Raw genomic sequence first — 14,959 nt, 5'->3', positions numbered from 1 at the left:
TCTCATTTAACCACTTATTAAACTAAACTACTTTATTTAATATAACTTATCAAGGACCAACTTGTTTTAATGGTTTACTTTTTCAAAGAATTGATTTAGAAATAAGATTTGCAGAAATTCACGCTTCAAGCCACATTAAGTCTCTATGACAGGACGTTCTCCACAACATGACATGACCAAAATAAAATTGAATGGATGGCCTTTTGTTCTGGTGATCCCTGAAGGATTGTAGAGAGATTCTGAACAGGTAAAAGGCAGTGGCAGCCATCTTATCTTGGCATCGGTCGGTGAGACCATATGATCATGTCTACGCCATTTTATTAAGCTCGTTCGAGATGAGCCAGTCCTGTGCAGAATTGATCACCGACGATCGCACAATGCATGCCGGTTAGATTTGTGTCCGAATTGCTTTGAAGCCATGCACATATGGTCAATGATAACCTCACGAGAGCAAGGCGGACTCATATTTTAGAGTAGGTATGTGTGATATATTGGTCAAGCTCAGGATATGATTGACAAAAAATGTTGAGTAATTCTTTACATGTGAGCAAGAAAAAATGTCCACCCTGTTACAGGACATTCCCATCTCTATTAATGTGTATTTAATACACAGGTATTAGAATTATTACATTTTCTAAGAGTAAACATGTCCTTTACTTTAGCCTTAAACTACATTTTAAACAGTATTGTTTGTTTTCAAGCAAAAAGTTCTACTTCACACACTATTTACTTTTCAACACAAACCATTATATATTCCAAATCTTAGTTTTGCTATCAATCCAAAATGAGCCGCGTGGGATTCTCACTGTGAGCCAGTATGGGGGTGCTAATGACCATTGATCTGTCGTGATTCTGAGCCAAGCCAACTGTCTTTGGCCACGTGTCCCACCAGAGACCTTGTCCATGAGGGTGGATGCAGCCTGTGTGAAAGGAACTCATGTCCTCTGTAAAATCATTTCATGAGGGAGGTGTGTACTATGATGATCATTTGTTGAAGCTTATTTTAATCTTTTATGTTTTTAAATGGAACGGTGTAAATCTGGTTCCTTGATCATATATGAACTCCTTTTGTACACTAGATTAATAAATACAAATAGTTTAATTGCTTATCCATATAAAATGACTAGACAGTAGGTGCTTATGACATCATAAACTGGCATGAGCTGTGGGGAAATACAGTTTACATCCCACTAACATTTCATGAGTTAATCCAATCTATGGTTCTGCATATCTACATGCTGCTTTGTTTTATCACTGGAAGATGCAGCACTAACTGCTTGTATTTTGATGGAGCAGTCAGTTTTAACACGTTTGCCATTGTGCTTGAGAACCTAATACAGCAATCTAGAGTGAGTAAGCTCGGAGGCTTGTTCCTCTCCTGGAAGGACGACCAGCGGCACCAAAATATCTCTGCAATGCCAGGGACGGCGACGTGCTTTTGGAAGTGTGTTAAGAATAGACCCACAATGGGGCTCGCTCCTGTCTTCTGTTGTCTGAGGACAGACTGTTGTCTGCAGGGAACAGAGGAAGAGGCCAGACAGAGTATTTACATGGGTCTTTCTGAGACTTGGGTGGATTACGCTGGATTTTACCTCCCGGAACCCGGCACATAATCCCTCCAGGAGAAAGAGAGAGAGAGACTGCTGAGGGGACTCTATGTCCGTCATCCCGGAGGTTATTGTGCTACTGGAAGCCAAAGTGCCCCTCGGGAGAGTAGGGGAGAAGTGTATGGACAGGGAGTGAGGTGCAGGGGGTTACTTTGTGGCCTGAAACTGGAAGACTTTGGTGGGCCTTGAGCACTGCAAACATGACGGGATCAAGTGCCTCTGAGGTCATCTTTATCTCTGTCATTCACAACATCACTTTGATGGGTGAGTTGACTTAACTGACAAATTAACTGGTTTCTGTGTTATGTTTGTGCAGTGAGATCTGTGGGTTTTTCTAGAGACCTATAAACCTCAAAGTGATATCTCAAGCCCATTTTTGATACCAACGTGCTTATTTTTCAGGTAAGGTGTGGCTCGTTGTGATGTTCTTCCTCCGTATGCTGATCCTCCTCTTGGCTGGTTATCCTCTCTACCAGGACGAGCAGGAGCGATTCGTCTGTAACACCATTCAGCCCGGATGTGCCAACGTGTGCTATGATCTATTCTCTCCCATCTCTCTCTTCCGCTTCTGGCTGGTGCAGCTCGTCACCTTGTGTGTCCCCTACATCGTCTTCATCATCTACGTGGTCCATAAGGTCTCGAGCGGCTTCACTGTGGATATGAACCCCACGGGTACAACCAAAGCCTTGCCGTTGGTCAAGATCCGGCAGGAACCGTTCAGCAAGACCTCTGTAAACAAGATGGCTGAGCGAGGGTGGGCCCGGTGCTTCACGGGAGCCTACATCCTCCATCTGTTGGTCAGAACGTTGCTAGAGGCAGGTTTTGGGGCAGCTCACTACTATCTGTTTGGGTTCTACATCCCCAGGAGGTTCCTGTGCCAGCATCCACCGTGCACCACCCAGGTGGACTGCTACATCTCCAGGCCCACTGAGAAGACCGTGATGCTCAACTTCATGCTCGGCGGGGCTGCTTTGTCCCTTTTCCTAAACGTGCTGGATTTCATCTGCGCCATAAAGCGCTCGGTGAGGCAGAAGAGCAAGAGCAAGATGATGGTGGTGGAGAAGATATGTGAGGAAGAGCAGTGTTTCCTTTCAGGCAGAGGAGCTTCAAGAGGAATAGACCCGAACGATTCACCGGCTGTGCAGGAACAAGAAGCAGAGGCTGGTCACACAGGGAGTTTCCGGAAAAGGCGAGGCAGCAAGGGCTCTTGTGGAGGGCTTGCTTTAGGTCCGGAACCACCCTGCCTGCAGCGCTCCTCTCTTCCACGCTCTCCAGGACACCAAGGCTACAACACCAACGGAAACAATGGATACTCTGTTTCCCAAGAGGAAGCTCTGGAAAGGAATGGCAGCGAGGTGGCTTTGTGCACCCCCGAGCCAATGGGGACACCCAGATCAATCCGTGTTAGCAAACGCGGTCGACTCAAACCGCCACCTCCGCCCAGACGGGATCTAGGGTCTTCCACCAGGGAGCCAGCAGGGCCCTTTGGCGACGTTTCCACAGCAATGTGTGCCAGAAGGGTGGGTCAGTATACGCTGGTTGAGCTGGGTAGCGGCGCAGAGCTACAGACCAATGATGAAGAGAAAAGATCTGAGTGGGTGTGAGGGTTGCTTTATTTCCTGTTTATTTTGGAGCACACGGATGGGACAAATAGCTGTGGAAGCAATGTGATACACAGACAGAGATAACCCCAGGCTTCCACAGTGATGGAGCTGACATCCTGGCAAGCTGTCTGCCTCTATTTTAAAATGCACACTGCACTGCCACGTGAGGAGATTCCACAATGGCAATGCATTCACAAGACACCTTCGACCCACAAGGCACACTTGTATTTTCTGTGATTTCATCACGCCATCAGATCACGTTGCCTTTTGAGAGGCGCTATCTGAGTGATGAAAAGTGACAAGAAGTCAAGTCCTGAATAGGAACTCTCTGAGCAAAACGAGTCAGGAATGACAGGACGCTCTGGCCTTCAGCGTCCTTGAACAAACCTCAACCTTGAGAAAATGTAAAAGAGAGCACCTGTTTCTTCCCTTGTTGGCTTTTTCCCCCACCTCCCGGACACACTGTCCATAGACAAAGGCAGGCCTTGACCTGTCCCACATATGTGACCCCACCCCCACTCCACATGATACCACCATCTCTTTTGTGTTTGGGTCACTGGGGTCAAAGGACATGGTTAGCCTTCAGGCCCTGTTCTTGGATGTTTGGGTGACCTTTTGGAATAAGTAGGTCAGGCCCAAATGAAAAGACAATAATCTGTCTGAGGTGGTGTTATCGGACTCATGGAATGGAATAGGATTCCTCCGTCAGAAGCGAAGGACACTATGAAGGACCCTAAAGCCGACATAGACTCTCAAAGCAATTATGCTCCCCATAGGGGCTTTGTATTTATGGAGACGGCTTGTCACTCTATTTCAGGGCCTCGCGGAGCATAGGAGGAATACAAGTCTGGACATATACTGTCACCAGAAATAGAGCACAGCAGAGCTCTGCAAAAGAGCAGCGTGGCCTGTTGCCCTTCAGGATATGTGCTCCCTGCTGGCTATGGCTTTAGTTTCACCTTGATCAAAGCTCAGATCAATGTGGGCCAGACACTCCCACTAACACTTCTCAATCATAGACAGTGTACTGTTTATAGTTGGGTTTCTGTAGCGTTTGATTGACATTTGCTGAAATGTTTCCAGGTTTTTAGCAACCGGTCAGTGTGTTTTCTCGAAATCCCTGAACGACCTAACACCGATGATTGTGAGGAGACTCCCACAGTAAATCATCACAGTTGCACCTGCCGCTCTATAGCTGTGGGGCCGGTCTCTGTGTAAACGGATAGCTCTTGATCTTCCTCCTCTTGTGGTCTCTTTGAAGGCAACAACAAAAGCGGCCCAGCCTCATGTCTCACCTATCTGCTGAGGGCTGCACCCTGCCCGTCATGAGGGTGACCACGGGGGGTTTCAGGAGGGCACCACACCTACATGCACCCAGTGGACTCAGTTACACTTGTGTAGTCTGCGTAGATTGTGTAACTTTTGGGTTACTGTTCATGTAAAGCGGAGCCATAAGGAAGTGACTTCTTACATTATATGTTTTAATAAGTTATGTCTTTGTTGTAGTATCCAATGTACAACAATTTAATAATTTATGTTTTATGCTCACCTATTATTTCCTTTTTATATTGCAATGTATTCTTAATAGAAGTCATATTCCAACCAATTTATAGCTATCTTCCAATACAATAACAATTGAATGTATCTACAGTTTGATAAACTATTTCATGTAAAGTTTGTTTCTTTATAAAGTAAACAATTCTTTGATAGTTTGATCTCTTACGTTTCTACATCTCATTGACTTTAGTCTGTGACATTGATGCGTGTGTTACATTGCAAAGCACTTTATTGTGGCTGCTCTGGTTGGATCCAGTCCATTGTGCTGCAGTCTTGGCTTCACCAATGCTGGAGCATTAAATCCTGCTGCCCTCCAGTGACGCAAAATGTGAAATGCTGCCATATTTTAAATCCAACACTTGAATTCAGGCGCCCTTTGGCATTGTGGTGACATATTTATATATGTGAATTTTTGTATCTTCATAAAACATTTGGGTCGTGACACTTTCCTTCGTTAAATCACCTCAGGTAGAGACACCTTTTTACATGTATTTCCCTCCTGCATCTCCTGTCCGATAGATTTTAAAAACATAATTAAAAGGGGCCCTTACTGACAAGGGAAGCATGCAAGATATCATTTTGAGATTAAAGGGGGCAAAAGGATGTTTTTAAAATTGGAGGCACACAGGTCAGGCAGGCAGGGCCAGATTAACCTGCTCAGGGGCCCCAGGCATAGATTAGCCATGCCCCCCCCCCCCCCCACACCCCACCCTCTGTGTCCTGTCTTGTGTTTACAGTCACTGTAAACCTTTTCAATATTAAACCCCAATCTTTGCATTTAATCTTAACTAAGTCCTTGAGTACTAAAGCACAGTTTAAGTGCCATTTAAGATTGATTTGAGTCCTTTTCTGGCAAATGTGGAATGTGGATTATTAGTTGTTTATTTTCCCCTTAATGCCCTGTTTGGTTAGCAGCATTCTTTGCAGTGGTCAGTCAGCCCTTAGCAATGACAACAGGGAAAGTCTGTGTGCTGTTTCTTTCAGGCCGCGTGTTGCTGCACGCTACAATGGAGCGCGGCCGCTGTCACAGGTGTGTCCAGCGCTGATGATTATGCCCCACAGAAAGCGGAGCAGCAGCCAGGAGGCTCGCCCGTCAGGACTTGCTCCATTGTGTCTTTTCACATGCTCCTTTACCTTCGGACAGCCAGGAGGCTGAAGCAGGGCTGAGGTCGAGCAACATTAATAATAATAATGTATTTTATTTGTAACTCACTTTTCATTCAAAATAATCAGAGCCAGTACATAGTAAGAATTAAAAAAACATAGTTAAAACAAACTATAATAAAAATATATAAAGTCAAAAAACAAGCCAGTCATAGGCCTTATCTATATTTTGCAGTTCAAATATCTACTTCATTAAGTAGTTAAAACAGGTGTTTTTTCAGACTTTTTAAAAATGTTTTTTTATCAGGACACTCAACTAGTCCAGCTTTTAACTAAAGGTAATGTTCCAGATCACATCAAAGTGATGACCTGCTCAGTTTCTAGCTGTGACGTACAGCATCCTCCTGTATTCCTCCTCATAGCCATTTGACTAGGGATGGTCTAATACTGTTTTCAACAATGAAAGCAGCCTTTAAACCAACATTAAACATTTCTAAAAAGAAAACTTAACTATTAGAAACAGCTTTAACTCGGAATATCTTCTAATACCTTTTTGTTGTGCACAGAAGTTTCCTGTAGCAAACATTTAAACGTCTTTCCTTTTTTCTTTCCACTCTTAAACTGAACGCACCTTCACAGAAAGTTAATCTTCCCTTCCAGCTGTACGATTCTGTTCCCATTATTCGAAACCTGCCGCTGCCCCTCGTTCATTATCATTGTCTTTTATTGGGAGTCACCAATCTCTTCATTCTCATTCCTCAGACTTATAAAGAACGTGTAACTCGTCTGGTCACTGAGAACAAAAAGACCCGGGTCCCAGGGCTGTCTGGATGAACTGGATAAGATGTGCGACATGCACAGAAAGTACAATTTACATGTCGGATGCAGCGAGATAAAACCCAAAAGATTCATTTTCACTTTCCAGGGAGGCGATCGTGGCTCCTCTTTCTGTGAGGATCGACTCCTCCTGTTTGTTCTGGATCTTCACTTCGCTGGGACTGACCTGCTCAGTGGCTTCCTCTAGCTCATGACCTACCTCATATACAAGGTGCAGGAAGCCGCTGTACGTTCAGCCTGTGATTCAACCTTCTGGCATCTATTCCTTCATTTGGATGTCTACGGGGTCACTCTGTCCCCTAAACCCGACCGCATGAAGGTCCAAGTCAGGGACACACAGCAGTGGCCATGTTATCCCAATGAGACAACGAATGCAGTGAAAGAAACAAAAATAATATGTGTCTTAAATTCATCTTTACAGGGACAAAATGTGAAATTTTGTCAGTGTCCACATCCATTCTATATGATATTGTCCAGTCGGAGCTGTGAGAGAAAGACAACGTCTAGTTAATGGCTCCCTCAAGTGGACACAACTGGGTATTGCGTTTAATAAAGTTTCATTTTGGAAGATGAGCAGTATTAAAACGAAAGCTTCAGGGAAAATGAATAGTATATTTTAAACAAATTATGATGTCTTAGCTGAACAACATTATATTCAGTTTGGCTCCTTTATCGATATGATGGAGGCACAGGATTGCAGCCTATGACCCAGGTGTGGTGTGACAAACACTTTTACAGCATAATAATGACACAAGATGTGTCCTCTAATACCTTTTATTACATATGACTTTCAGCATACTTTTCCAAATATGTCTGAATAATATCAAATGGTTGTATTTTTTAAAGGAGGTGTGACCTCTGTGACTGCACAGAACTGCTGCATTCAATAAATAACATGATGTCAAATGCTTAAAGGTTGCATTGTGTGTGACTTAACACGTGACACACTTTGTGCGTCGAGGTATTACTATAAACAGCAGCATCGCTCTCACGCGTCCTCCGATTGTTCTTCTGCTGTTTATTTATTATCAGAACCGACACGTCACACCCATTTTCAATGATGAATGCGGCCACGTTGGTTGGTTTAAGCCCCCGCCACACACACACACACACACACACACACACACACACACACACACACACACACCCATACCCCTCCACCCAGAGTGAATCTGGCAAAACACTCTGCGCTTCAGATGAAAGAAGTTTTTCCTTTTGTGTAAATGTCAGTCAGTCAGTGAAGGACTGAGGGAACACAGTGTTCTGCCGCTGTGTGTGTGTGTGTGTGTGTGTGTGTGTGTGTGTGTGTGTGTGGAGGTGGGGGGTCTTTGGATTGGAGCAGGCAGCAGGGGTGCTCTGTAAGGACTACTAAACCACAGGGGCATTGTTGCTGTGCCAACGGGGAGTCGGCCACTGCTGGTATCTCCCGTGAGGCTCCGTCATAGCTGCTGAAGTGAAGCGTTTATTGGTTAAAAAACGGCCCCACCGACAAAACATTTCATTTTATTTTATTTCACCAAACTGCTACAGCGTCGATGACGTCCGAGTCCCCCTAGGAACCGTAACCACGGAGCCCGAACCCCTCTATTTTCCAACATCTGCCGTGTCCAGTGGCCAGCTGGGGACGGCGTGTCTGAGCTGGAGGTCAGGAGCTCCAACGGGAATGCAAACGGGTCACAGAAACCCAAGGTCACCGTTATGCTTCATGCACGGAGGAACGCACTCACGGAAACTTTACTGCTATTGTTCATCTTCCACTGATGTCATCTGGAAAATAAAGAGGAATGACTAACTGGCGTATTTATGAATCCTAATGTAATCCCACGAGGGGGCTTTAAACGTTTAAATGTCCACAGCTTCAAATTTGAGGTCACGTTTTTGTAACTTCTATTGTCTTCTATATTAGAAACACCACATATGGTCTGGTATAATTGTCTGCTGCCATCTTTAATACCAAAGCGACTAATGCAGAGCACGAGATGCAACCTTCTCCCAGATGTATCACAAGGATCAATAGCAGCATCACGGCCGGCCCATCATCCTCTCTGCTCCCCTCTGTGTCTGCCTCACATCAATATTTGATGTTCCAGTATGTCAGAACGTTGCTCCTGACTCCACGAATGAGGCTTTAACATCTGTATAGAGACGGCGGGTGAAGGAGACGATTCAATCAGCCTCGTGGAAGCTCGTCTTCTGGATTCCCGCTCGGGTCGGAGAGGTTTATTCGTCACCAGATTTGTTTAAGAAGCTCCCACCTCGGCTCCGATGGGGCCCTGCAGAGAAAACAGTTGTTTATTTCCAGGCCATGAACAAGACCTGATAAGATCAGATCCATGAAATACTAGTTCAACTAAACCATAAAGTCCAGACCTGCACTGCTACCCAGCCTGTCCGTGTGAAAGTCCCCTGAATGGCACTAGCATACTTTCTCCTGTACTCTGCAGTGCTTTGGGTCGGTGGCCCCTGTGGAGGAAACGGGCATTTACCTGTTAATTAAAAGTGTGTGTGTGTGTGTGACGGTCGAGCCAGGAAACGCTGCTTTCAGATGCTGGACAGTTGGGTTGTGGAGCCGGGGCGATGTGTTTAGTGTTTAAAAATGTCTGAAGAGTGGTCCTAAACTTTAACTTTGGTCGTAAAAATGTCATTAAATATATAATTTTTAGTCCAGTTTAAGGTCTGACTGCAGCGACTCCTGAGTGTTAAAGTAAGGACAACAGTTATGTGCACACAAAAAGCCTCGACTCAAGCAGCTGAGATACGTTTCTCTTATTGTTATGACGTATTGTCTATACGTGCCGCTTGGGACACAATTCATAAATGCCTGATATTAAGTGATACTCGTCTATGGAGGCCCTAGAATTTCTATTTTTATGTAACTCAAATATTCATTGATTCTGTTTTGAACGGTTTTGTCTTTGAAAAGTTAAAAGTAGTGAAAATAAATGTCCCATTGCAACTGCAGTCGACATTTTACAAAACTCCCAAAATACGATGATAAAGAAAAAGAAGCAAGCTCTCACATCTGAAACGCTGAAACCAGGGAATAGGTCTTTTCCTCCCCATAATTTCTGCTGAAATGATCAATCGTTTTAAATAATTGCTGATTATTTTTGAACATTAACTTATTAATATATTAAAAAAAACACACATTTCTCCAAAAGGTATCCAAGTTTACACGTTTAGAACAGCTAAACTTTCACACTCGTCAGAATTGTTCCCCTTCGCAGCTCGGCCTTCGTCCCATTACACACTGAATCCTACGAACGTGAACATTTCCATACACATTCCATATTGGAACTTCAGTTTATCAGCATTCACTTCCTGTGTTAGTTTAGGAGCTGAGTGCTCTAAACACTCAAAGCAAAAGGAGGCACGTGGAGGTGTGCACTTCTGCTTCTGCCACTAGGTGGAGCTGCACATTGGTGCCACTGCTGAGCGGCTGGCAGTGAGAGCTGGAGCTGCTCACTCACTGAGGTTTTTGAGGTAAACACCAGAAAAAAGAAAACCAGCTGCGGCGGTTAAAGCTACTGAGACTATTTGATGGAACTGTGACCGCAAACGATTCAGAGCATGAACCTGCGTGCTACATGTGCACCAAACAGAGAGCAGAGCAGTATTTACATTGTTCTTTTGTTAAAGCTGAAGAGTTAAAACTCCCAAACTTGATCTGTACCAACTTTACACAAACACTCAGAATGACGAGCCGCGCGGAAGCGAAGCGCTCGAGCATCCTCTCTTTTTGATCTGGAGAAAAGTTTTGTTACGACTCCCATCTCTTACTGCCTGTGTCTTTTGCTGACAGCGCTGATGCAAGATTTATACGGCTGATTTACACTCCCAACAGATGCACGTCTGCACTACAGTGAAAAGAAGCTCTGTTTTTGTGTGTGTGGAGGTCCACGTCTACAGTCGGAGTGTAAAGGAGTAAAGCAGGAACAAAGCAGTCACTACAAAGCCCACTGTCACCATTGACCTGCAAATCAAAGGCATTTCTTCCCTGGGTTACAGTGTATCATCTTATGCCAGCGCATTGGGTTAATTGGGACCAAAGCAGATACATTTGTAGCAAGAAAAGAAAAAAGAAAATGCCTCGATTAGGGGGCCCTAAGATGTGAGATCATGTGAACAGACCACCTGTGGGGCTTTCATTGCTATTTCAATATCATTCATGTCAAGGCCCCTGCACTCGCTGACACAGCTTGAGCCGAGGGAGAAGATGTTTCAATTCAGGCCCCTACGGAAAAAAAGAGAAGAAGAAGAAGAAGGAGGAGAGAGAAAAAAACAACACCCCAAACACAAGACGCAGGGGCTCTGGCAGGTTTCAGCTCTGACAAACCCAGAAAAGCGAAGGGGGTTCCAAAACGCTCTTTGAATCGTAGGACGTCCATCAAAGCATCCAAATGGGGACGTTTAGGGGGAACCTTGGCACATCAGACAGACACTCCTAATACACACCACCTTTTATTCTCGGCTGTTAAAAAAGAAAGATCAAAGTTTCTGCAGATGAAAAGGGCCCCTTCCCTGCATTTATACCCCCATTCACCCACTCCCTCTTTTGCTAAATTAAGAAAAGCGGGCTTCGGCAAGGCATGTGAAGAGGACTTCAACAATTATGGAGATGCTCCAACTCAACCCCTGCCTCTAATTACCGGTCTCTGATGGTTAAAAAAGGGCTTCCTTTTTAGCAAGAAGTGGGGGGACGACACACACACACACACACACACACACACACACACACACACTCTCAAAAAGCTGCCACCGTCAACACGGTGACCGTCACCACGAGAAGAAAAAACATTGCGCCTCGACAACCTCCTTCGCAAATTGGTGGAAAAAACACTGCAAAAGTTCACAGGGAGTTTGAGATTGATCAAAAAAATGTTTTATTGTCAAAATAAAGCTCATATTTGCTTTTCCCTCACAAAAAGAGACATCTACACTTTGTACAAATTTACAATAGCTTATAAAGTTTTTTCTTTTATACACAAATGTACAGCTTTTTTTTTCTTACAGAACTTTTATATAAATACATTTTTTTTTTTTAGAGAAATTACAAAATGAACGGACCCGTAGAAAAAAACACACACACAAAAAAAACACTTGGGCACTATTATTAAGGCTTAATTTAAACCATCTTTGACGTGATTGGCTGACACAATGTCATCTTGGCACTGTGTTAAAAATGGCATTGAGGACCCAAATGCTCTTTGTGTGAACTAGTGAGGAGCAAACCTGTTCAGCCACAGGCTTGTACCTCCAATACAAACTGGGAGGAATCGCACCTGTGAGAGTGCAGGTACACTCACCGAGGTGTGTGTGTTGGGGCGAAAGAGAGAGAGAGAGAGAGAGAGGGGGGTCACCTCAGCAGCAGGTCATTAATTACCATGCACATTGCTTAAGACAGGGAGTGATGGGTTATCTCCCAAACAATTAGCAGTCCTCATAAGCTCCCATTCAAACCTGGGACAATGGCATCTGCTTGGGGCAGGACACGGAGCTGGCCGTGCCCGACCTCCACGTCAGCCCGGTGCTCACGTCGCTGTACATGGAGCCGCTGGTGCCCTTGCTGCCCCAGCAGCAGCGGGTGCAAAACGTCCTCCACGAGTCCAAAGTCTTCCCGGACCAGATCCACACCCCGGACGTGATGCCCACCAGAAGGCACATGAAGTACTTGAGCATAAACACGGCGTAGTCCGGCCGGCTGCGGTCCCGCTCCAGCAGGCAGTTGGAGCAGTTGTGCGTAATCTCCCAGCTCTGCCGGTTGTGCTGCTCGTAAAAGTAGCAGGCGACGATGATGGTGGCCGGTACCGTGTAGAGCACCGTGAAGATCCCGATCCGGATCATCAGCTTCTCCAGCTTGTCCGTCTTGGTGCCCCCTTGCTTGATGACGCTGCGGATCCGGAACAGGGACACGAAGCCGGCCAGGAGGAACATGGTGCCGATGAACAGATAGATCACCAGAGGCGCCAGGACGAAGCCCCGCAGGTTGTCCAGGTTCTGGTTCCCCACGTAGCAGATGCCGGCCACGGAGTCCCCGTCCACGGAGCTCAGCGCCAGCACCGCGATGGACTTCATGCTGGGGATGAGCCAGGCGGCCAGGTGGAAGTACTGGGAGTAGCTGGCGATCGCCTCGTTGCCCCACTTCATCCCGGCCGCGAGGAACCACGTCAGCGACAGGATGACCCACCAGATGGAGCTGGCCATGCCGAAGAAGTAGATGAGCAGGAAGACCACGGTGCACAGCGCGGGCCCGGTGGTCTCGTAGTGGATGTGCTCCAGGTCGAACTCCCGGTTGCACGCCACCTTCTCGTGCCCGGCGATGAGCCGGACGATGTAGCCCACCGACACGAACATGTAGCAGGCCGAGAGGAAGATGATGGGTCGCTCCGGGTACTTGAAGCGCTCCATGTCGATGAGGAACGTGGCGACGGTGGCGAAAGTGGACACGAAGCACAGCACGGACCACAGTCCGATCCAGAAGGCGGTGAACGCGCGCTCGTCGTGCGTAAAGTACGGGTTGTGGCACGGCATGGCGCAGTTGGTGATCTGCCCGGTCTTGACGCGGTTGTAGAGCGGGTGCCGGTTCGTGTTGACCGGCACCATGGGCTCCAGACACTTGCAGCCCGGCTCGCAGGGCGCGGCGGGCGGCTTGTGTTTCCCCGGCGCGCCGGGTCGGCTCGGCTTGCTTTTAGACGGGTTGTGCCCCTTGGCGGGGTGGTTGGTGGGCTTGGAGAGGACGGGGGACACCGTGGTGGAGTCGGTCCTGTTGTAGTCCATGCACAGCGTGTCCGGGTTGCCCTGCACCGGCAGCAGGTCGCACTTCATCCGGTCCGGCCACGGGAAGCCGTACTGCCTCATGAGCGGCGCGCAGCCGGCCCGCGCTCTCTCGCACACGCTCCGGCACGGCGGCAGAGGCTTCTTGTAGTCCTCCAGGCAGATCGGGGTGTACATGCTGCACAGGAAGAACTTCAGGTCCGGCGAACACTGGATCTCCACCAGAGGCCAGAACTGGTGCACCTCCAGTCCAGCCTCGTCCTGCGTGTCGTGGTTGAACTGGTTGGGCATGTAGGTGTAGTTGTAGCCGATTCCCTTGCACAGGGGCACGGCTATCTCCTGGCAGGTGATCTCCTTGGCCGTGGTGCAGCTGGATCGGGGCAGGAGAGCGAGCGAGAGGAGCAGGTACATCCCAAACAGGTCCATCCCTCCCTCCCTCTTCTGCTCTGGTTGCCGAGAAATCCTCTCCGTCCGCTGTCGCCTCCTCCGCTCCGGTTAGATGTCGCGCGGCGAGCCCATCGCGCTTCTCTCGGGATCTTGCACGGAGTTGCAAGCAATGTGCAAGCCGTGTTTACTTTCAGCTGAGGAGCAGGAGGAGGAGGAGGAGGAGGAGGAGGAGGAGGAGGAGAGAAAACAGCCTTCTGGGCGGCGAGCAGTCAAGATGGCTGAGAGGAGAATACACCTTCTCGTGGAAACTGCTTTCTGTATCCTCACAGTCCGGTAATAAAAAAAAACAACAACACAAAACAGCCCACGTGCTGCCGCTGTCCGATCGCTGTCAACGGGGAGATGCGGGCCTTGTTTCTTTCTCTAAAACACAGCGACTACATCCAGTCGGCTCGTCCCACCGTAGTCCCGGTTCCCATACAAATCAACGGCTGGGAGACGACGCGGTGCCGATATATACCAGAGACATCGTAAGCCACACCCACAGAGCCGCTCCTCCAATCACAGAGCGGCAGGAGGGGGGAGGAGGGCGGGGCTTTCCAGCAGTCGGTCGAGTTGTACCCTAAAAATATGTATTTGCCACACTATGATGACCACTGTATCATACTGTCTGTGTGTGGCAGCGGGATGCGGGACGCTGCGCAGAAAGCAACATTTCAGTTTCATCTCCAGCTGATGACGGCATCAAACAAACACGTTGAGGTCAAAATAACTACTTTTGTGCATTTTTTTGTCAAAGAAAACAACATATTTTCATAAAAACGCAGATTATAGGCGGCGTGTTTATGATAATATGTCAAGCCCAGAGCCACGGCTGCTCTTAAATCAACTGTAATAACACCCCCATCCCCCCAAGCAATTTAAAAAGTGTCAATTTTAAGATCATAATCATAACAATTAAAAGTAATTAGAAAGACCAGACGCGCTGTTGGGAGTAATAACCTGCTATGTTCACAACGCTGCTCAGTGATAGACCGTCTGGTAACTTCTTTTAACACTCAGTCCTCAGTGTGACAACAATGGCAGAGC

At 47.0% G+C, this 14,959-nt stretch overlaps 2 protein-coding genes across 2 annotated transcripts; one reads left to right on the top strand and one right to left on the bottom strand.

The window, feature by feature from the left end:
• Positions 1-1,807: 1,807 nt before the first annotated feature.
• Positions 1,808-3,211, top strand: gjd4 (gap junction protein delta 4; the record flags this gene model as incomplete). The annotated part of the gene is made up of 2 exons (XM_079234624.1): positions 1,808-1,871; positions 2,010-3,211. 2 exons carry the CDS (start codon positions 1,808-1,810, stop codon positions 3,209-3,211), a joined length of 1,266 nt encoding a protein of 421 aa, XP_079090750.1.
• Positions 3,212-11,574: 8,363 nt separating this feature from the next.
• Positions 11,575-13,909, bottom strand: fzd8a (frizzled class receptor 8a; the record flags this gene model as incomplete). Its single annotated transcript, XM_079234340.1, has 1 exon — positions 11,575-13,909. One exon carries the CDS (start codon positions 13,907-13,909, stop codon positions 12,164-12,166), a length of 1,746 nt encoding a protein of 581 aa, XP_079090466.1. The 3' UTR covers positions 11,575-12,163.
• Positions 13,910-14,959: the final 1,050 nt, after the last annotated feature.

This window comes from Taurulus bubalis (assembly GCF_910589615.1).
Source record: "Taurulus bubalis genome assembly, chromosome: 18".
NCBI lineage: Eukaryota > Metazoa > Chordata > Actinopteri > Perciformes > Cottidae > Taurulus > Taurulus bubalis.
This window is presented reverse-complemented; position numbering and strand designations above follow the sequence as displayed.